General features: G+C 43.0%; 1 protein-coding gene across 1 annotated transcript; it reads right to left on the bottom strand.

Annotated features, from left to right (window-relative positions):
- Positions 1 to 410: 410 nt before the first annotated feature.
- On the bottom strand, positions 411 to 21360 carry IFNGR1 (interferon gamma receptor 1). Its single transcript, XM_053382027.1, has 7 exons — positions 21097 to 21360; positions 13143 to 13260; positions 12809 to 12978; positions 9672 to 9841; positions 6920 to 7100; positions 5261 to 5379; positions 411 to 3590 (listed from the first exon to the last, which is right to left on the bottom strand). The coding sequence occupies exons 1-7, from the start codon at positions 21182 to 21184 to the stop codon at positions 3156 to 3158; spliced, it is 1281 nt and encodes a 426-aa protein (XP_053238002.1). The 5' UTR covers positions 21185 to 21360; the 3' UTR covers positions 411 to 3155.
- Between the last annotated feature and the right edge of the window lie 2584 nt (positions 21361 to 23944).

Genomic DNA, 23944 nt, shown 5'->3' on the forward strand with positions numbered 1-23944 from the left:
AGTATAATTTAAAAAAGAAAAAGAGCCCAAGTACATTTCTTCAATTTAACAGAGACAGTTGATCTAATAATATGCACTAAAATTTTCTATGTCTATAAGGTAGCTACTGTGAAGAACAGAAACTAATCATAGCATCCTTGCCTTAGCTGGAATAAATTACTGTCCAGATGCTAGTCTGGAAAACACAGAACAAGAGTGCCATCTATTGGCATTATTTTTTCCATGATTTAAACTTTTTAGTGAACTAAGGCTGTTTAAGTGTCCCACCAGTTTATTCAGAATTTACTAAGAACTGTTATCGCTATACATCTTTCCCCCCTTACATTAGTGATCTTGTTGTACTGAGATGTTCTTCCTTTTTGGTGCCTGCATTTTTAAGTTTATTTCAAAACAAATTCCATGCAGAAATATTTATATAACTGGTGTCTTCCAGAAGGAACGTTTATTTTGCCTTCTAGCCAACAGTCACTTATGAAAATAAGAAATATAAAGACACACACATATATTTTTATAACAAACATGTATGTAATTAAAAACAAATCTGTACAAAAGTGCTTTAACATTACAAACTTGGATTAGAAGTTCCATGCCCATAATTCAAACCCAGCATTTTTAGAACTTTGTGGCTAATGTTGGTCACAGGACAGAGAGGTGGGGGATAAAGAAGAAGAGGAGGAGTTTGGATTTGATATCCTGCTTTATCACTACCCTAATGAGTCTCAAAGCAGCTAACATTCTCCTTTCCCTTCCTCCCCCACAACAAACACTCTGTGAGGCGAGTGAGGCTAAAAGACTTCAGAGAAGTGTGACTGGCCCAAGGTCACCCAGCAGCTGCATGTGGAGGAGCGGAGACGCAAACCCGATTCACCAGATTTTGAGTCCACCGCTCTTAACCACTACACCACACTGGCTCTCACACATTACAGATCAGTGCTAAACCCTAGGCTAACCACAGATATGGCTTTCAGATATAAACAGAGAACTAACCAGAAATAAAATAAAAGCTGCAAACATGAAGTTTAACTGGCACCATATTAATCACCCACTTGTAAAGAAACTAGGATGAACTTTTTTGTTGCTGAACGGGCAGTAGTTGCTTTGGCATATATTTTCCTTTGTCCACTGGAACCGCTTCTTCCTCACAGTGTGATCTCAGGCAACACAATGTAGATGCGATGGCATCCCCAACACTCAGTAACCCAATAATTTGGCACTGTGACATCACTGAGGGCTAATGGAGTCAATTCAGAGTAAACAGTGCACTTCCTGTATCATAGCTTTATTGTGTGGGTAGGTGGCGGAATGCCTACCTCTCAGGAGAGAGTTACTGTGGCCCTTCTGGTCACTCCGCCCCCCCACATGTAGATACCTCCCAATCTGTGGTTACATCTCCACCACCATACTACTGGCAGAATGGGTGAATGCTTCAGCCTTGGGCTCTGCAGAGTCAGCCTATCTGTAGGTTGTTTAAAAACCCAGAACAGTATTTAGATGGCCCCAAAACGCCTTGATAATCTCAGGTAGAAATGAAGATTTTGCTGAACAGTTCATTAGTTTAGGAAGGTCAAGCAGCTCTTCCTGCAGTGGGTAAGCATACACTGCATTGCACATACGCAATGAATCTGCAGTAAAAAGGGAAACTATACAGAAATCCTCTGACTTCCGTCTATTCAGTTCCCCATGTGACGCCAGTTAGTGCATTGCTTCCCCTTTTTTGCTGTCTAGTCCCTGTTTGACTTTGTGTGGTGTGTGGCCCCCTCCCCCCCCCCCTTATCAGCCCACATTTGTGTCTTACTATAGGTAGACTAGACTAAGGAACAATACAAACGGGAGAGAAAGCCCTGAATATAAATAACCCCTAAAGCAGAGCAGATATATAGGAAGTGGACAGGGCTGACCAGATGCTAGACCATATGATAAACACCAAGAGTCATGGTGCAGTATAAAAAACTGGGCATTTATATGGTACAGCTGGCTATGCATAATCTTTTCCTAATTTATGAGGCTGGAGCATCTGGTGTGTTACTGTCATTCTATTAGGCTCCCCCCCCCCCCACTTCCAAGTGAGCTGTGTCTTGTTATGAGTATCAGATTTTTAAACGCTGCCCTGCCAGTGGGTGAAATGAAAATGCAATTTGGGGAGATGCATTAATGTGAACCTATTGCTCATAATAATGCCTTTCAGAAGTGAACATGGTATCTGAGAACAAACAAGGGGTGGTGGTGTAATTTCTATCAATTCACACACACTTCATTTTATACATGGCTGTAGCTCACAGGCTTTGCAGTCGCAAGGGACGCGACCTGTATTTGCACCCATCTATGTGGAGATGAGAGTTTTTATCAGTTCCAACTCTCAGTCCAAAGAAAAGGAAGAGCGAACTACACTAGACCGGAAAAGATCTTCTCTGCACAGTTAGGGAAAGGTATCCAGATAGAGGGGCATTAAAATCAGTTGACCACAGACCAAGGCCCAAGCACGTTGGTGCGGCGGCTACAAATTAATGCTTGAGGATATTTATGGAAACTTATTTAACTGTACCTATATAGCTATTATTAGAAAAATTATTTGAAGCCCTTCTCTAGAAGTGTGCATGTAGCTGTACAATTAAACTAAGTCTTTGGTTATAATAAAACTGTCAGGTCTTCTTTGAAGTAAGAGATTCAATGTGGCTTACTCTTAAATATGTGAGTGTTAGCTTGCAACATACCTTTTGTAGGATTGGGAAATCATAGTTTCAAATTTCACATCATAAAGACATATATTATGAGAAGTAAAAAATTGCAGCAAGTGATCCATCTAGGTCTGAATGCTGTTCTCACAGTTAGTTGGCCAAGCAGATGCCTACAGGAAGCACACAACAAGGGCCTGAAACACAGCAGTATTTCACATCCTGAGGTTTCCTGCAGCCAGTATTCAAAAAAGCATACTGCTTCCCACAGTGGGGGTAGCAAAAGATTATGATTCTTGCATTGCAGGGCGTTGGACCAGTTGACCCTCAGGCTTCCTTCCAACTCTACAATTCTTCAAATTCATAGCAGAATACTTCAGATATGGCTAAGTGCTTATAAACCTTTACAATGGATATTTGTGACAGTCAAAAGTAATTGCTTCTCTCTCTTTTACAATGTTCTCAGATTGAGAAACGGACCTCTTAGGCTTCTGGTGTGTCACTGGAACTCTGTGTTTTCAGCCATTCTTCCACACCAGGAGGAAGCCAACGCCTGTCATAACCAGAAATGTTTCTGCAGCTATCTGGGAGTGTGGGTTGTTCCACATCTGCATTGGGAAGATCCAGATTTGGAACACTGCTACACATCTCTTCTTGGCCACTGACGTCTCTAAAATAATTTTCATTCTCTTCGGCGCTTTGTTCACCTTCAGAGATTTCCACAATAATGCCTTCATGGAGACTTGAAGTTCTCTGAGAGTGAAGTGTATCTGCTTCTTGGTCAGAGTCACTGAGGCCAGTGGTCTCTCCTGAGGGATCCGACTCTGGCTTAATGTCTGGTTCAGTTACAAGAACAGCATGTCTGCCTTCTGGTCTGGGGTCAAAGTTGACTGGGTTCATGTTTCTTACCACAGCAGCCTTAAGAAACGAAAAAGGAAATGAAAAAATCAGTGGCAAGTTATTTTCCTTGGAAACAAAAGATAACACACAGCCCATTTCTCATCCGTTTTAGCATGCATGAACACATGGGAGTGCATCAGTTTGCTCATCTTCCAGCTTCTTCCCTGTCCTTCATTTCACTTTTAATTTTTATACCGCCTTTCTATATTGCTATGCACAAGGCAGTTTACAAGCTGAAGAAAGAGCAAAATATAATAATCCAGTCCAACACAAATAAGTTTAGTTATAAGCCCTATAAAAATTGTAAGAGAAGTAAGGAAGTCCAAGTAATCCATAAGCTTACTGAAAGATGGGAGTTCATAAATCACTGGAATATGATAAAGATAAAGATATGGAAGATAAAATACTCAATCTTATGTTTTGCATAAATTGATATGATGCATTGCAATCTTTTATTCATCATTTGAACATAAATGTGTATTTGGATATTTAAAACAAAAAAATGGGATAAATGCCATAAAAGTTAAAATGTTCGCCACACCAGTGAATCTGGCTGTGGAGGCCTTTGCTTTTGACTACTAATACTGCCAGGTTGTGTCAGGCACCACAGGGACCAAGATGTGTACAGGGCCCCATGTGGCTGAACTTGCTGACAGCATTTCTAATCTCCCCACAATGCATTGCTATGCCATGGACACTGCATTCTGAACACTGTTGCTACCATCTAATAGTCACTCGGGCCCAACATTTTTGTCAGTGCTGCGTCAAAGCGTTTTATACCAGCAGCGGAAGGTTTTTTTCAGCTTTGGGCCTGAACAGCAGAGGTTATTAGGTAGAAAGCAGTCCTTGCTTACTCCAGGCATAGACAAACTCGGCCCTCCAGATGTTTTGGGACTACAACTCCCATCATCCCTAGCTAACAGGACCAGTGGTCAGGGATGATGGGAATTGTAGTCCCAAAACATTTGGAGGGCCGAGTTTGCCTATGCCTGGCTTACTCAATGTGTTCTACTGAATGCTACATAGTGCATAATATTATAATTGTGTATGACTGTATTTTGAAAACATTTGCAACCCTCTTTGGGAGTCTCTGGAAGCTATAAAGCAGCATGTAAGTTTTCTAAGATAACCAACAAAATAAAATTTGAGTCTGTTAGCTATTAAGACATTATATATGAAGAAAGGTCCATATAGTTAAAGCTATGGTTTTCCCAGTAGTGATGTATGGAAGTGAGAGTGGGCCATAAAGAAGGCTGATCGCCGAAGAATTGATGCTTTTGAATTATGGTGCTGGAGGAGACTCTTGAGAGTCCCATGGACTGCAAGAAGATCAAACCTATCCATTCTTAAGGAAATCAGCCCTGAGTACTCACTGGAAGGACAGATCGTGAAGCTGAGGCTCCAATACTTTGGGCACCTCATGAGAAGAGAAGATTCCCTGGAAAAGACCCTGATGCTGGGAAAGATTGAGGGCAGAAGGAGAAGGGGACGACAGAGGACGAGATGGTTGGACAGTGTTCTCGAAGCTACCAGCATGAGTTTGACCAAGCTGCGGGAGGCAGTGGAAGACAGGAGTGCCAGGCGTGCTCTGGTCCATGGGGTCACGAAGAGCTGGACACGACTAAACGACTAAACAACAACAACAACGTATGAAAAAAAAGAGCTTTAGGCTCCTACAGAGAACTTACCAGAGACTTAGGAAGTTTAATTGTTCTCTGTTTTTTACTGAAACATTTGTTGATTCCTGCAAGAATTCCCGCCAAAAGAAGAAATCCAGTAACACCTAGAGTTATAGGCACTGTTAAATCTACAAAATTAAAGAGAGAGACATTTGATACAATAACAAGGCATTGGGTCTAATACTATTAATTCACACATATACGTATGCTACACATTTCAAAGTAGTACAGATATTTTTTAGTAAATTAACAGGTCCTTCCTTGGCAGCGCAGAGCTATTTCTAAAACAGCCTGGAGCACAATCTGGATACATGGACGGACACACACACTCTCTCTCTCTCTCTCTCTCTCTCTCTCTCTCTCTCTCTCTCTCTCTCTCTCACACACACACACACACACACACACACACTGTTATTCATGAGAGCATGATGTAATGAGTTTAAAACAGATTCTATCTATACAGTCGTACCTTGGAAGTCAAATGGAATCCGTTCCAGAAGCCCGTTCAACTTCCAGAACGTTTGAAAACCAAAGCATGGCTTCTGATTGGCTGCAGGAAGCTCCTGCAGGCAATCAGAAGCTGCGGAAGCCCTGTCAGACGTGCAGCTTCCAAATGAACATTCAAAAACTTGAACAGTCACTTCTGGGTTTTGATCGCTTGGGAGCCAAACGTTCAAGAACTAGGCTGTTCAAAAACCAAGGTACAACTGCTGTATGTAGCTTGAGATTTCTGTATTTCTAGCTTGAGATGGGCAGTCTTCCATCAGTAGGGAGTTCTACTGAAGGTGTGGGTGGGAGAACGATTCTGAAGAAGCTAGACTGACATCATGGGTTCCCTCTCACTAATTAGGAACCAGGAAGCTGCATTTTGAAACACAGAACTCCCTGGATGTGTTTGTGGGCCGTCCCATAACTGCAGCAGTTGAACAGCTGGAGGTTATAAAGATGGAGCAGTCAGAAAAAGCTGAACTAGCACCTGTGAATCTAGACAGAATGACAACTATGCAAGTACAGTCAACATGCAACTTGCACACACTTAATTTGCATGATCGCAGCTTTATGCACCTGGTGGCTGGTCACCCGTGGTAACACAAATGCAAGCACAGCAGAGCTGAGAAGTGCTGGCGCAGAAAGCACCTTTAAGCCCTCTGGCTTGCTTACTGGGTTCTCAGAGGCTCCTGACACCCTGCGCTGCAGGCAAGACCTGCACAGTGTGCCATCACTTGAAAGGCAGGGATGGTCAGGTGGGAGCGATTCCAGGGTTGTTCTAGCTACACACAGTTTTGACTATATGTACAATCTCCGAACCTAACCCCTGTGAAAGTTGTGATCCTCCTCTACTACAAATTATGAAGCTGAGTGACCACAGTAACCACTGAATTCAGTGGTGGTTACTTCTAAGTAAAGGAGGAAAGAGGCTGCTTTTGCAAAGATGTGGAGGCTGCAGTCTACCCCCACCCAGTCAATCATGTGACATCACAATGATGGCAGATGACTAAGGGGTAGCCGGCTTGCCAACCTGTCCAATTTGGTTTATGAGGCAGATTTTGTTAAGACTATGGCCCATAGAGCCGGAAAGGTTCCCCACCCCTGTCCTGGTGCCTCTGTATGATCCTCTGCTCTGCAGATTATGAGGCTTTCAAAATAATGAAGAATTAACTTATTTACCTGATGAGTGTTTAGGAGGAATGTCAATACACCTCTCTTCAGATTCTTCACTCTGAATGGCAAACTCTTCTGAAAATCCTTGAACTGAAACACAATACAAGCTTTCCGAAGAAGGAACTTGAATAGATATGGTACATGATGTGTCACTACATGATGTGTCCTCTGCCTCAAATTCTTGACGCTGTAAATAACAAAAAAACTTTTTTAAAAAGTTACACTTGTTTATGTAAATACAATATATGCAAGGAAACAGGAAGGGGGCTGCTGGCTGATTTAAACGCCGCCTACTAACAACCTAATTTACTACTGAAGATTTGGAGAGTAGAAAAAGCCTTTTTTACGGGCTCCATGATACAACCAGATTTTTCTTTCCATGTTCTTAGAATTAGTCAGATTATCCATCTCTGTTTCCCCACTGCATGATTTATACTGTATGTGGTTTACTTCCCTGTTCCTAACATGATGCAATCAATTTTCTCATTTCCCCCTTTCCTCTGTCCTCCCCTCCACCTCCATTCCTACTTCGTGTCAGTGGTGTTTCAACTAATTAGGGTCCTGGTCCACATTCTTCCTTTCTCTCTAACCTCATTGCTATTTCAATATGTAGCATCCCTCTTTGTGTTCTTAAAAGCTATTGGGGTTTTTTTGCTTAACAGAACCATGTTATTGTTTCTCATCAACTGTCTTCTCTTTCCCTGAAACACTGATTTAGCCTCACAGTGTTAGAACAAGAGACTTGCAGTATCTTTAGATCAATGACCAACATATTGTGGTGCATATACCTAGATACATGAAAATACATATTGGGATTCCGCCCTGCCCCCCAATTGTTTCACATAAAATAACTAAGAAATATATATTTAATTTATAGTTCCTCCTCTTTACCGCTCCTCCTCTTTAGTTCCATTATTACTGTCTCTTTTAAAAAGTCTATTTAAAAAAGAGACAGAAATTCCTGTCTTTTCTTCTTTACCATTACATTATCCTGACTTTTGCATTTGTTGAATATTTCCAAATTTCATTCTTTCTCCTCCTACAACTAAAACATTGGTTTACACTGATTTTATGCTGCCTCTATTACTTAAAGCATCAAGCTTGCCTAATTCCCTCCCCAGGCACGCTTAGTTCTCTTCTCCACCCTCTATCTTGAGTTCTCAAATCTGCTACTCATTTTGCCCATCCTGCCTCCTGGACTGACCACTTCTGTCTTCTTTACTGGCTCCCCTTTCATTATGACATTCATTTTAAACTTTTGCTCTTTGCTTCCAAGTGCCTGCATTCTCTTGTCCTTCATTTTGTCTTTTCTCTCACAATGTGGCCCTACTCGTTCCCAACATTTTGCTAGCACTCTCTTCCTCACCAAGTCCCTTTCTTCCTCTGCTCCCCCCCCCCAATTTTCATTCTTTAGTGCTTATTATTCTAATCCAGAGGGACGCGGGTGGCACTGTAGTCTAAACCACTGAGCCTAGGGCTTGTCGATTAGAAGGTCGGCAGTTCGAATCCCTGCAACGGGGTGAGCTCCCGTTGCTCAGTCCCTGCTCCTGCCAACCTAGCAGTTCTAAAGCACGTCAAAGTGCAAGTAGATAAATAGGCACCGCTCCAGCGGGAAGGTAAACGGTGTTTCCGTGCGCTGCTCTGGTTCGCCAGAAGCGGCTTAGTCATGCTGGCCACATGACCCGGAAGCTCTCTGCGGACAAAAGCCGGCTCCCTCGGCCTATAGAGCGAGATGAGCGCGCAACCCCAGACTCGTCCGCGACTGGACCTAATGGTCAGCGGTACCTTTACCTTAACCTTTATTCTAATCCAAGGTGGAAGCACTGCTTCAAGTCTTCAGTGGCAATATGCAGCTGGATCCTACATAATTTTCACAAATCTCTTCCTCCCTGGTGATTTCTTCTCTTAATTTGTAAGGTAGGTGCGTGTTGGTGTGGGTGTGGTAAATTACTACCTTATTTTAAAAGACCCTATATACTATTGTTACCGCTGTAGCACAATTAAACCATCAGTACTCTAAGAGATAAAGCTTTGTTTATTGAAAAAAATGTGGAAACTGAAACTTTAACTGTACCCTAATGTACACAATACTTAGAAACCTGTTTAACATAAATTGTTTTCAGTGTATTGTTTTCAATTGTCTTGCTGTGATGAGTAGCACATTGAACAGTCTTAGGGCACATGAGATTGTCTATTAAAATCTCTATGCAGCACTCCTGATTCAGAGACACACACACAGATTCTGAACACAGTAAGTAACAGGAATGACTTGGGTAAAGAATTCCAACTGTCATTGCAAAACTGTCAGTGCTTCAGCATAAATGAACAGGTCAATCATGTGAATTTATGTCGTTGAGGTTTGCAGCACTTATCAAAAAGAAATCTTGCCAACTATGCCCTTAAGGGGAAATAGTGCTATCAGTGGTACACTTGTAGATTGAGAGAAGAAAGCACACACTTTGAAAGAAACACATTTTTTTTTCAGGCCTTTACCTTCCCCATACTAATATCAAGAAGAAAAACAGGATGACCCTTCACAGCTCAAGAATATGAAGTATACAGCAGGAAACAGGAAACAAAGCACACCCAGAAGTCCAGCCATTAGGCAACTTCCAGTTTCCTAAAAAGTGTGTGGAATATACTTCATGTGCCCGCTGGAGAAGTGAAGCTCATCAGAACTATGCTGAAATTGTTCTCTGAGCATCACATCAAAAACAGCCTCTACATTAGGGAGAGAAGTTGATAGTCTTAAATATACCTTTTTCGGCTGTCCTTTTTCCCAAAGGAACACTCTGGAGGTGAAGTCTGTGATGTTTGCCCTTAAAGTAAGTGGGATCTTCTTGCCATATGGAGTGAGAGGAACTTCAGTCTCAACTATTATTAGATGATTCTCAATGTAGATATTAAATTTTGGTGGTGCTATTCGGCCTGAAACAGTTAAGCTTTTCCTATTAATATCAAACAGTTCACAGTACTGCAATGCAAGAAAGTTAGCTACAGAGAACTTTAAACATTTATCAGCGTATTGAAGCAGTATGGGTGAATCATCAGATCTTATCTGGGGAACAACTTGTGGACAGAATGCAACCCTCAGCCCACTTGTATTGGCTGAAATTCTACTGTATGTAGGGATCAGGCTGCCTGGGCCACGCCACTCTCTTAATATACCTCAAAGTGTTGTGCTGCAAGAATAACAACTATACTTTTTTTTAACTCTGTGAAGTACTACAGAAGTAATTAAAATGATAATCAATAGAGAGAATCGACAACCCGTGAAGATATTCAGTATGGAAATTGTGAAGCTATCCCACATGAATCATAATTGGAGCATTAACAAAGCCATTTTAATTGGAGGCAGGTACTATTTGTCATAGGCTGCTCACCTGTGCTACACACATCTCCCCCTTAGGGCTGGGCGATATCAGCTTTTCGACATCACGGTGTATTGCCAGCCAAACACCGCGGGGGTTGGCGATATACCAGAATGCTGAAAAAACAAGATGCGCTGGCAAGAGCTGAGGCAGTTTCACCCAGGCTTGCAGACTGGGACAACGCAGTTGTTTGCGCTGCTCAGCTAAGGGGAGAGGGTTGCTGCTCCCCACAGCAAGCAGTTAAAGCAGCCCCGATGCTTTTGCCATTCATGTGTGAGCTGCGAGAGCACCGGGGCTGTCTCAGATGGGGGGGGGATGTTAAACTGCTCAGCTGAGGAGTGGCAACTATGCTCCTCTCAGCGGAGCAGTTTCAGAGCCTCCACCCCACCACTGGCTTGTGGGAGACAGTGCCAGGGTGGGGGCTCCTTTAACTGCTCAATCAAAGCAAGGGCAGCTGTACACTCAGTTGAGCAGTTTAAAGACGCAGAGGAAGGAACAAGCTGTATCGCCGTCTTGCTGATATAGCTTGTTTCTCCCTCTGTGTTGTATGAGGGCAGATTGGGATGGCGGTTTCACTCAGCAGGTGAAACCACTGCTGCTCCTGAGTCCCTCTGCTAGCAGTGGCCACTTGAGGAAGGAACTCTTGACTCCCTCCAGTGGACGCTGCTAGCAGAGGGACTCAGGAGTGGTGGCGGTTTCACCAGCAATATACCGCTAAGTGAAACCAACATCGTGGTCTGCTCCTCATACCAGTCCTGGGCGATAAATCAATATATCACCCAGGCCTACTCCCCATGCTCCACTCTTAAGCCCCTGAGCTTGGAGGCTTAAAAGGGGAGTGAGGGAAGCCTTGCAAAGGGCTCTGTGAGTCTCCCCGCTTTAAGTTCCTGATCTCAGAGGGGAGTAAAGGAGACTTGAAAACCCTTTTCCAAGTCACCTTGCACTTCGCTTCTTAGCCTCCCAGACTGGGGACTTAAAAGAGGGAGATTTACAAAAGACTTTAAGACAGCCGCTCCCCTTTGGAGGGGCTCAACCTGGAGTGCAGGGACAGGCTTAAAGGCTTCGCAGAAGTCTCTTTCAAAAAGGTCGTGTACAAGAGCTGCTTTCAGACAATCAGTGCTGAATTTTAATATTTTGTTGGAAACCACTCAGAGTGGCTGGGGAAGTCCAGTCAGATGGGTGCGGTATAAATAAATTATTATTATTATTTTCAGGGTACCCAGTACTGGCACTTTTGTTATTGTTAAAAAGTGTGGCACTTACTGTAACAACTTCATGGTGAGTACCGGCACCTATTTTTCTAGAAAAAAAGCACTGGCTTTAATTGTCACTCAGATTAATGATGATTTAATCCTGATAGAAAAGTTCCTTCCAGTAGCACCTTAGAGACCAACTATGGTAAGTTTGTTATTGGTATGAGCTTTTGTGTGCATGCACACTTCTTCAGATACCAATAAAAGCTCATACCAATAACAAACTTAGTTGGTCTCTAAGGTGCTACTGGAAGGAATTTTATTTTATTTTGTTTTGACTACAGCAGGCCAACACGGCTACCTACCTATAACTAGATTTAATCCTGCTCTGTGATCTTGCTCCCTGCTGGGAACTTGACAACCAGTGAAGTATTAAACCCTGACTGTCTGCCCTTCAGCTGGCATAATCAGTAACAGTTGATGTGTGGCTAGGTGTGGTTTGGGGAAAATAATAACAATAACAATAACAGTAGTAGTACCACCCACCCTTCACCTTAACATCCCAGGATAGGTTACAACATTAAAAGAACATTACGGACAATTTAAAACAATCCACAACCATAAAAATAAGGTGGGTCCTGAAAACACCTGTAGGTGCAGGTGTTTAAACAGTACAATGAAGGTGCGAGGCACACCTGTGTGGGTAGGTAGTTCCACAGCTTAGGGGCTGCCACACAGAAAGCCCTCTCCTGCCCCCCCCCAGCCTTAGAACTACCAAGACGGCCTTTTCTGCCTGGTCTCAGCACCATAGAGAGTCTGTAGGAAAGGAGACAGTCTTTCAGATATCGGGGGCCTGAGTTGTTTAAGGCTTTAAACAGCAATGTGAGTGCCCCTTGAATTGGGCCCAGAAACAAACTGGGAACCACTGCAACTGTTTTAAAACACAGTTGTATGAGATCTAAATAGAACCCCAGTCAGTAATCTGGTTGCTGCCTTTTGGACCAACTGAAGTTTCTGAGTCATCAAGGGTAGCCCCACATAGAGCGCATTTCAGTAATCCAATCTGGAAATTACCAGAGCATGGAATATAGTGGCCAGATCACCTTTGTCCAAAAGGGATCGTAGCTGGTGAACATGCTAGAGTGGAAAAAAATGCCACCTTAGCCTCCAGTGACCATGTCAAATATAGGAGCACCTGCAAACTGCAACCTTGTGGGCTAAGTTGAACCCACATGTGAGCCTCTGATTGCCCTGCAGCCTGGAGATTCCCTAGCCCCATTACAAAGGATAGCCCGTACTCAAGATCCTTACATATTTCAATGACAACTTACCATTCTCGAACACATGATATCGGTCTGAACATGTATAGTCAGATTCATGCAGTCCATTAAGAGCTTTAACCTTCACCCAGAATGTATCACACGACTCATCAACCTCGTGGGTGATGTCACAATAGTGTTGTGTTATGTTTACACAGTTATCAACTTCCACGTCACCAGCCCTATGTAAAACAAAAGAAAAGAAAACATTCAAAATTCATATTCAAATTAATAAAGTGTGATAAAATTGCAAAAAATGTTTATTTTTGTTAATCTGCTGATTCATTAGAAGACAGCACTGAACGAACAAACATTTGGGGGAGGTACAAAGTCAAAACAGTCTTACCTATCATAGCACCGGATGCTCACAGTAAAGAGTGTCTTTGAAGACACACTCTTGTAATCCCACTGAACAGAGGTGTTCAAATTATATGAATCTATGACAATATTGGTTGGTGAAGGCACTGAAAAGACAAAGGTTATTACTGCTTTGATGCAACTGAATTAAATGAATTTTGAAAGCAGCCAACCAAATGACTATTTATAATTCTAGCAGAAGGATATAAACAGAACACACCGGGGGTGGGGTGGACAGCAGGATTGCCCTGTGTGTTTCTGCAGCCTCCCACATGTCACATACATGTGCATTCCTATACATGTAGGAAATGTCCAACCTCTATGCCTGAAATCTGGATGGAGGGGATTGCATGTGAGGATGTGGGCACCTACAGCTTATTCTCACCTTATGTCAAATGCATGGAAGCAAAGGAGGTCTGTCCTGCCTGCACTCAGCCCACTATGCATTTCAGGACACATGTCAGTAGGTCTAATTCCACTGAAAATTTCTACAAATATACCAACTGTAGCCCTGCAATGATACCAGCCTTCAAAAATTGTACCACCCTGCATGAACCAAGGTGGCACAGACAGCTTGAGGTTGGTAAGCTACTTCCCTCACTATGAATTAACTACTAAAAACCACCCCGAATTAAAATTATTTACACACTGCTTTTTAGGAAGAAAGAGAGAGGCTCTCAGAGCACTTTAAAAAAAAAATCAGCTGTAAGATCATCCTTGCCTCAGGCGTATGATCTAAAACACATGACTTGAGGAAAAATGGATTTTTTTTGCGGGGGGGGGGAGAGAGGAAACCAAACTTGGTTCTTTTTTTTAAAATAATATTTATTAAAGTTTCAAAGAGGTTACAAAAATGAAAAGAAAAAAAGGAAACAAAAAATACAAAATACAGAAAAATAAAAACAATTAAAAACAAATCAGTCTTTCCATGTCTTATCTTTCATTTGCTTGTTTCCCTGACCTCCTCACACCTCCCTTTTTTGTATTCTAGTTCAATAGTTGTTTCAGCAAGTCCTTACCATTTTTGCTTTTATCTTAATATTTTATCTTGATATAATGTAACTTTACATTTTTACCTGTTAACAATCCATTTTTACATACCACTTTATAACATTATTGCTAAAACCACATATCTTCTTTCCAGCATCCTTCTAACATTCCTTAATTTTACAGTGTTTCCGTAGATAATCTTTAAATTTCTTCCAATCTTCTTCTACCGACTCTTCTCCCTGGTCTCGGATTCTGCCAGTCATTTCCGCCAGTTCCATGTAGTCCATCACCTTCATCTGCCATTCTTCCCGGGTGGGTAGATCTTGTGTCTTCCAATACTTTGCGATGAGTATTCTTGCTGCTGTTGTTGCATACATAAAGAAAGTTCTATCCTTCTTTGGCACCAATTGGCTGACCATGCCCAGGAGAAAGGCCTCTGGTTTCTTCAGGAAGGTATATTTAAGTACCTTTTTCATTTCATTATAGATCATCTCCCAGAAAGCCTTAATCCTTGGGCACGTCCACCGAAGGTGAAAGAATGTACCTTCATTTTCTTTACATTTCCAACATTTATTATCGGGCAAATGATAGATTTTTGCAAGCTTGACTGGTGTCATGTACCACCTGTATATCATTTTCATAATATTCTCTCTTAAGGCATTACATGCCGTAAATTTCATACCTGTGGTCCATAACTGTTCCCAGTCAGCCAACATAATGTTATGTCCGACATCTTGTGCCCATTTTATCATAGCAGATTTCACCGTTTCATCCTGAGTATTCCATTTTAACAGCAAGTTATACATTCTTGATAATATCTTAGTTTTGGGATCTAACAGTTCTGTTTCCAATTTTGATTTTTCCACCTGGAAGCCAATTTTCTTGTCCAAATTGTAAGCCTCCCTTATTTGATAATAATGAAGCCAATATCGCACTTTGTCTTTTAGTTTCTCAAAGCTCTGCAATTTCAATTTATCTCCTTCTTGTTCCAAAATCTCCCAATATTTCGGCCATTTGGCCTCCATATTGAGCTTTTTCTGAGCCTTCGCTTCCATCGGTGATAACCACCTTGGGGTTTTATTTTCAAGTAGGTCTTTATATCTTATCCAGACATTGAACAATGCTTTCCTGACAATATGGTTTTTAAATGCTTTATGTGCTTTAACCTTATCATAACCACAAATATGCATGCCACCCAAATACATTATTGAAACCTTCTAAATCCAAAATGTCTGTGTTCTCAAGAAGCAGCCATTCTTTCAGCCAGCAAAATGCAGCTGATTCATAGTAAAGTTTAAGGTCTGGCAGGGCAAATCCACCTCTTTTGCATCGGTTAGTATTTTAAATTTTATTCTGGGCTTCTTGCCCTGCCAGACAAAGCTGGAAATATCTCTCTGTCACTTCTTGAAACAGTCCATTTTATCCAAAATTTGCAATGATTGAAACAAAAACAACATTCTTGGCAATACATTCATTTTTATAGCATCAATACGGCCTAGCAAAGAAAGCTTCAAATTTGACCATATTTCTAAATCCTTTTTCACTTCTGACCAACATTTTTCATAGTTATCTTTAAATAAATTCACGTTCTTAGCAGTCATATTAACCCCCAGGTATTTTACTTTCTTAACCAGTGTTAAACCTGTCTCCTTCTGAAACCTCTCTTTCTCAATCGGTTTTAGATTTTTCTCTAAAACCTTAGTTTTTAACTTGTTCAACTTGAATCCTGCAACCTGACCAAATTCTTGAATCAGTTCCAATACTCTTTTAGTACTAGATTCTGGCTCCTGTAATGTCAGTACTAGATCATCTGCAAATGCTTTCAATTTGTACTGTTTGGCTCCGACTTGTATACCTTTAACCAATTGGTCCCTTCTGATCATATTTAGGAGAATCTCCAGGACCGAAATAAAGAGCAATGGGGAAATTGGGCAACCTTGTCGTGTCCCTTTCTCTATCTTAAATTCCTCCGTCACCACATTATTAACAATTAGTTTGGCCTTTTGTTCTGAATAAATTGCACCTATACCATTTCCAAAACCTTGACCAACCCTCATCCCCTGGAGATTCTTCTTCATAAAACTCCAAGAAATGTTGTCAAAAGCTTTCTCCGCGTCTACAAATATCAAAACTGATTTAGTATTAATATTCACTTGTAATTTTTCTAAGATATTAATTATATTTCTCGTGTTGTCAGACAGGTGTCTGCCCGGGAGAAAGCCTGCTTGATCTTGTTAAACCCCACAGGATGCTTCATCTACAACTGTAAAATATAGCCAGGAATTCCTCTTGCACTGGCACCCACAAGTTATGTTTTTACTCATATTGTGCAATGTAGGTGCAACATTTTAAGTTCCAAATGAATGCCTTTGAGTCTTCCACTGGATAAAAGGGAAGATACATTTTACTTAGTTGTAGAGATAATCCACCTTTCATTAAAGCAGGCAACATAATACTTATCTCTATCATGGAGCCATCTTTTAAACTTTTCAGGAGTGTAAGCAAAAGGAAGAAAAGGACAGTTCGCTAAGCTGACAATATCCTTTCCACACTCAGGAGGATGCACTATGTGAAGCTAAAAGTTCCTAGCTTTTAGTAAACAACTATTCCTTAGAGCGGAGCGGGTGGCGCTGTGGGTAAAACCTCAGTGCCTAGGACTTGCTGATCGTAAGGTCGGTGGTTCGAATCCCCGCGGCGGGGGGCGTTTCCGTGTGCGGTGCTGGTGCTGGCTTGGCAGCTGCAGCTTTGTCATGCTGGCCACGTGACCCGGAAGTGTCTTTGGACGGCGCCGGCTCCCGGCCTCTTGAGCGAGATGAGCGCGCAACCCTAGAGTCGGTCACGACTGGCCCGTACGGGCAGGGGTACCTTTATTCCTTAGAGGCCTTCCAAACTTGAGTTACACAATTGTTTTGCAGCTACAAGCACACCAGCTGCTAAATGATACTAAGCTGGGGATCTCCAACATATTTCCAGAAAATACGCAACTAAAGTTCCAAGTGCTTTCCCGAGTGCCTCTTCAAATACTTGCTCCACATCTGTTCCTCATGCCTTCCTAAAGGGTCAAAGGCCACCTTGAACCATAGTCAATTCTTCAGAGCATGTATGTCAAGATGAACATGGCAGCCCAAATGCAAAAGTGGCCATGGTGAGAACAGTTTTAAAAGCTTCTTTCCAAAAGACTACACTATTTTAAATCAATTTTTATCCTTCCTGGTTAAATTCTTATGGAATAAAAAATTTGAGGGATCTTAGAGATGTCACACACACACACACACACACACAAATCTGACATCATGGCGTCACAGAGTAGTCAGTATTATTTTTTAAATACAGTATCAAATTTAGTGGGGCCATTGGGGACTCACAATCTTTTGGAGTCAATGTCACAGGAGACCTATGGAAGCACTCATCAAAAAATTAAAATCTTGACAAATTTTGGAGAGCTCATGGCATCACAGTAGGAAACCCACATGAGTAAAATTAACAAACTAAAAGCACATTAGAACAACAACAGATGACAAATTTGAGGGTCTTAAAGACTGCAAAAAGTTGCTTGGTGGAACAGAGGCAGCCTGTGAGTCCTGATACAGAGGTTGTGTGGAGATCTTACTAGACTGATTCAATAAGGTAAAGGTAAAGGTACCCCTGCCTGTATGGGCCAGTCGTGTCTGACTCTGGGGTTGTGCGCCCATCTCGCTTAAGAGGCCGGGGGCCAGCCCTGTCTGAAGACACTTCCGGGTCACGTGGCCAGTGTGACAAGCTGCATCTGGCGAGCCAGCGCAGCACACGGAAACGCCGTTTACCTTCCCGCTAGTAAGCGGTCCCTATTTATCTACTTGCACCCGGGGGTGCTTTCGAACTGCTAGGTTGGCAGGCGCTGGGACCGAGCAACGGGAGCGCACCCCGCCGCGGGGATTCGAACCGCCGACCTGACAATCGGCAAGTCCTAGGCGCTGAGGTTTTACCCACAGCGCCACCCGCGTCCCTATATGACTGATTCAATAGGTTAACACTAATAACATATCTTTAGAATTCAGAAGTATTGTGAAAAGAAAGAGTTTACATTCATTTCATGGGTCCAGGGCCAGCTGATTTTAAGTGACCTTTATGGACAAGTTGGTTTAGCAGCCTAGTGTGCTTAACTTGCAGAGTGCAAGATTTATTGATTATCATTGTCTGGATCAACTGTACAACTGCTGAAGGCCCCATATCAATACTGTGTGGTGGTCCCCCCCCAGGGCACAGGTGTAGAGAGCAAAAGTGCACATCTACTCTGCAGCCTCACCCCTGCACACATCCCTGCTTAACTATGCTTCAGTCCATGCCTATAATAATAATATTATAATAATTTATTATTTATACCCCGCCCATCTGGCTGGGTTTCCCCAGCCACTCTGGGCGGCTGCCAACTGAATATTAAAAACAATACAGCATCAGACATTAAAAACTCCCCTAAACAGGGCTGCCTTCAGTTGTCTTTTAAAAGTAAAATAGTTGTTTATTGCCTTGACATCTGATGGCAGGGCGTTCCAAAGGGCAGGCGCCACTACCAAGAAGGCCCTCTGCCTGGTTCCCTGTAACCTCATTTCTCGCAGTGAGGGAACCGCCAGAAGGCCCTCGGCACTGGACCTCAGTGTCCAGGCTGGATGATGGGGGTGGAGACGCTCCTTAAGGTATACAGGACTGAAGCCGTTTAGGGCTTTAAAGGTCAGCACCAACACTTTGAATTGTACTGTGAGCCAATGAAGATTTTTCAGGACTGGTGTTATATGGTCTCGACAGCCGCTCCCAGTCATCAGTCTAGTTTCCGCATTCTGTAGTTTCCAAGTCACCTTCAAAGGTAGCCCCATGTATCCCTTGATCACATGCACCATCATGAGCAAACAAACCCAGGTGTTACTCTGATTAATCTATAACTTTATATGCCTAATACAGTCTTTAACAATGTCGTGCCCTCTCTGTGTTTTTGGACTACTACTCCCATCAGCCCAACCAGCACAGCTGTAATAGCTGTGGCTGATGGGAACTGTAGTCTGAAACATTAGGGTCAACAAACGGCATAGCTGTCAACTTTTCCCTTTTCTTGCGAGGAATCCTATTCGGAATAAGAGAATTTCCCTTAAAAAAGGGGAAACGTTGACAGCTATGACAAAGGGTGACATAATATCACACTGATATACCTAATGATTCATACCTAAGCACTAACAGCCTTTTACACGGCCAGTTTGGGAGCAAAAAATCCACAGCAAATACAGTGCTAAAGGCCGTATCACAATAAAAATATGCATGGCTGAAAAATTTAGGACTTGGGGCATTTGTAAATAAACTAAAGGGTAGGTTCACTTTACTTTCTCTCACATTAAGTTAAAGACTGCCATTCACTCTAATAACAAAAAGAATAGCACTGAAATATATTACGCTGGACACAACATTTGACTTCCATGACTGGCCCTGTCCCAGTTTAAGAGTTCTCACTTTAATGAAACTGTATTAATTTGGAACTATTTGGTATTGTATAATTGGGTTATAATTGGAAAACTAATAAAAGAAGCCACTGGGTGTGGCCTTTTGGCAAAAATTTCTCACAATTCAGTCACAGACCCCTTGCAGGTTATTGTGTGCTAGTTTGAGTGTGAGCACACAGTTAACACTGGGCACTAACCAGGTCCTTTGTTCTACAGTATTTTTTTAATGGATTTATTGTATGCTTTTATATTGCTGTAAACTGTTGTGATACATGATACAGCGGTAGAGAAATACTTTTATTTTTAAAAAATATAATGTAGAATCTGCATGAACTGGGAATTTATCACAGAATGCTTCATTGTGGATCAGCACAGCAAAAGGAGATCTTCTGAGTTGTGGAAGTTTCTGACTGAAAATTGTCTCACCTATAGCAACAAAAATCTTGGCAACACAGTTGGGCATACAACTCACATGCTATGTGGCATATTTACTGTAACTTAAGTAAATCTGCTTATACCATGTTGCTTAACTCTAATAATAAATAATTTATTATTTATACCCCACCCATCTGGCTGGGTTTCCCCAGCCACTCGGGGCGGCTTCCAGCAAAATATTAAAATACAAGAATCAACTTCCTTATCTACTTCCTTGTATGAATAAGTACCAGAGAACCTACTTCTTCTATAATGCAATACAGGATGAAAAAAGAAAATCACAAACATTTTCCAAATCACAAAGCCTTACAGAAGAGCCAAACACAAGCAGGGGTCTAAAGTCACTTAAAACTCTGTGACTTGGAAGCATATTTGACGATATGTGGGAAGTAAACGCAGTGCTGGCTGGCAAGGCAGATCAACTTAGTTCAGTATACTGTATTCGGCTGTACGGATTTGAGGCCTCACAATCAGTTCTAACAAACCGTGACTCACTCGAAGCCTAGAATGGCCGTGGGATGGGCATAGTGTCTTTCGTGCATACCTGATACGAAATCGTGCATACACACAACATGTGGGATATAAAAACGCAATGAACAAATAAATTTGTCACGGATAAATAATGTCCCCATATTTTGGGGGCAGCCTATTACGAATGGGCCGGTTTCAAAGGGGGGCTTTCCCGTGTGTTTCAAAGTGCCCGGTCGACTTTGCAACGAAGATCGGTAACTAGAGATGATGCCTCCTTCGGAATACTTAACCTACGGGACGAGCGGACCATGCGTAAAATCCAAAGAGGGAAGCGTGGAGAAGGCGCGCCGCTACCAAGACCAGAAGCGAGCAAAAATGACCAGCGTTGAACCAACCGAGCTTTGGCATACCGGAAAACTCATTCCGGAAACCAGATCCTAAACCTATAGCCCAGGCCTCTTAATCCAGGAATCTCTAAGAGTCGAATTCGCAGAGCCAGCCGCGCTGAACAATGCGCCAGGCTCCGGCGGCGCCTCGCTTCAGGAGGAGGCCGAACCCGGGCCCGTTCCCCTCCCACGGTACCTTTCTCCGGCAGTGCCAGCGCGCCAGACCCGCCGCGGAAGGCCCACGGCAAGACCGCCAGGGCGACCAGGAGCTCCGCCGGCCCCATTTTCCTCACCCCGAACCACAACAAACCAAGGCAAGGCAAAAAGCACCGTTGGCCGCCCCCGCACTTCCGCGGCTGGAGCCGCTCCCTCGGAGAAAGCCCCACCCACCCAGCCGGGCTCCCACAGAGGGGCGGGGTGGCTGGAAAGGGACGGCCTCCGGACTTTTCAGCTGGAGAGTCCCTTCTCTGGGGAGGCGCGTGAGTATAATAAAGCTGCAGCTGCCTCTTGTTCTGGCTGAGATAGTACGGTCCCGAGCAACCTCAAGTTTTGCTGGTTCTCACCAGAGACTTGATGTGAGCAAGACGTGAACACTTCAAGCAACAGAGCTTATCCAATGCCCATGCTTGGATCAGCTAAATGTTAAGTCGCTAAAAAGCAATGTATCTAATCTGAAGAGCGTTTGTGATGGTTATTTGTGTTGACCTCACAATAGCTAGAGCAAAAGGTCAAACAGTCACCCTTTCTTTTCTTAAGTTTTCGTGTGTGAGCACAAATCATTCCCAATCGTGGCTACACTAACATTCTGGATTTCGTGAGCGCTCACATTTATCGGCAACCAAACAAAAAAGAGAGCCTCAAAATGAAGCGGGGAGTCCCCTCAAAATAAACCACGAGGTTCCTTCTCCATTGTCTGAAACTACAGGAAAAACTATAGGCTCACATACAGGTATGCATAATACAGTTTCAAAGTGAAACAGTACGTTCCTGCGACATTGACTAAAAAATATACATCCTAGTTCATTTTACAGTTTTGATCTGCTCTTGACTTTCCGTGTGACCCTAGAATTCTCTGCATCGCATCACTCAGTCATAACTTTAACTTCCAACACTGGCTAAAAACACTGAAAGGTGGTAGTGGAAGCAGAATGCTGGCCTAGATGGGCTTTTGTTCTGATTCAGCAGGCTTCTTGCCATGTTTTTAAGATTCCAGCAAAAGAGACCAGTGTCTGTTTTGGAGATGCTTGAAATATTAGAGTCCAAAACAAGGAGCAGGGAACTTCTTGTTCTCAGGCCAGATGTGTTTAACTCTACCCTCCCTGTCCGAAGCTCCACCCTTTAAAAAGAATTCCCTCATGAAACAGCTAGGCTTAAAAAAAATGGTTTGGATTTGCTGCAATGGGAAATTTAATGATGTCAAGTCTAATTACAGCATCGAGGGGAGGGATGTCATAGCTCCGTGTGCTGTGACCACTCTTGAAATTAAAAAGGTGCTTTAAGTGTTCACGTATTGCTCACATCAACTCTCTTGTGAGAACCAGCAGAACTTGAGGTTGCTTGGGACTCTACTATCTCAAACAGAACAAGAGGGTTGCGTGACCTGGTTTTATTGCTATGTCAGTGTACAGCTGGTACCTCGGGTTACATACGCTTCAGGTTACATACGCTTCAGGTTACAGACTCCACTAACCCAGAAATATTACCTCAGGTTAAGAACTTTGCTTCAGAATGAGAACAGAAATCGTGCTCTGGCGGCGCAGTGGCAGCGGCAGCAGGAGGCCCCATTAGCTAAAGTGGTGCTTCAGGTTAAGAACAGTTTCAGGTTAAGAACGGACCTCCGGAACGAATTAAGTACTTAACCCGAGGTACAGCTGTACTTGCAAAGCTTGTTTTTCCTCATAGCTCCAATGAGCAGGGTCTCTACAGCCAAAAATTCCAGAGCCTGTCCCCTTACTGGCTCATAAACTCTGGAAGGTTAGCAACAAAGGAATGTGACCCTGTGGCTGGGAAATTTTCCCTATCCGGGTCTGAAAGATGTTTTCCTGTATGAAATTCTGCTCTGTATTACTGGTGCAATATGCAAAAACAATAGTAACTTTTGTACATTTATGCTTTTATCAGGGAAGTAGAAATAACTATGCTTATAAACACATTCATAAATGACTGAGCATACCAAGGACACTGTGGTGCTTCATTTGTTTGAAGCGAATGCTTTGGTTTTTTTCTAAGTCACCGCAGCACAGGAAATACTGACCTCATAGTGAAAAAGTGTTAACCTCACCTATTTCACTTTCCCAGTGGTTTTAACAGTTATAATAAATGCCTACTCCAATTTCTGGGACTCGGGTGGCGCTGTGGGTAAAACCTCAGTGCCTAGGGCTTGCCGATCGCATGGTCGGCGGTTCGAATCCCCGCGGCGGGGTGAGCTCCCGACTTTCGGTCCCAGCTCCTGCCCACCTAGCAGTTTGAAAACACCCCTAAGTGCAAGTAGATAAATAGGTACCGCTTTATAGTGGGAAGGTAAACGGCGTTTCCGTGTGCTGCGCTGGTGCTGGCTCGCCAGAGCAGCTTCGTCACGCTAGCCACGTGACCCGGAAGTGTCTCTGGACAGCGCTGGCCCCCGGCCTCTTAAGTGAGATGGGCGCACAACTCTAGAGTCGGACACGACTGGCCCGTACGGGCAGGGGTACCTTTACCTTACTCCAATTTCAGATTACATCCCTTACTGCGGGGGAGGCCTCCAGATGTTTCCACGCCACAGCTCCCATTAGCCCCGGCCATTGGCCATGTTTACTGGAGCTAAGCGAAACTGGAGTCCAACAACATCTGGAGTGGGAGACCCTAGCAGGATGATTTGGTATGAAATTGTGAATATGATATAAAGAATTTTAAATTTTGAAGTAAGATTCAATGTAGCATGAGTGGGTATAGGCTCGTACAATGTGGCTCCTTCCTCTCTTCCCCCCTGCAGTCCCCCAAAATCCAGAGTAGATTTTGAGTCCATGTGATGATGTGTAAGGAGAAGAGAAATGGAAAGTCCTGTT

This window comes from Podarcis raffonei, chromosome 3 (assembly GCF_027172205.1).
Source record: "Podarcis raffonei isolate rPodRaf1 chromosome 3, rPodRaf1.pri, whole genome shotgun sequence".
Classification (NCBI taxonomy): Eukaryota; Metazoa; Chordata; class Lepidosauria; order Squamata; family Lacertidae; genus Podarcis; species Podarcis raffonei.

What these genes read in the sequence shown, in the direction of transcription:
- IFNGR1 (XM_053382027.1), bottom strand. Translation starts at nt 21,184, where the DNA reads ATGGGGCCGGCGGAGCTCCTGGTCGCCCTGGCGGTCTTGCCGTGGGCC. An exon ending in GCTGGCACTGCCGGAGAAAG is followed by an intron (nt 13,261 to 21,096) that starts GTACCGTGGGAG and finishes TTGTCTTTTCAG; the next exon opens with TGCCTTCACCAACCAATATT. An exon ending in AAAAAGGACAGCCGAAAAAG is followed by an intron (nt 7,101 to 9,671) that starts GTATATTTAAGA and finishes TGTTATTTACAG; the next exon opens with CGTCAAGAATTTGAGGCAGA.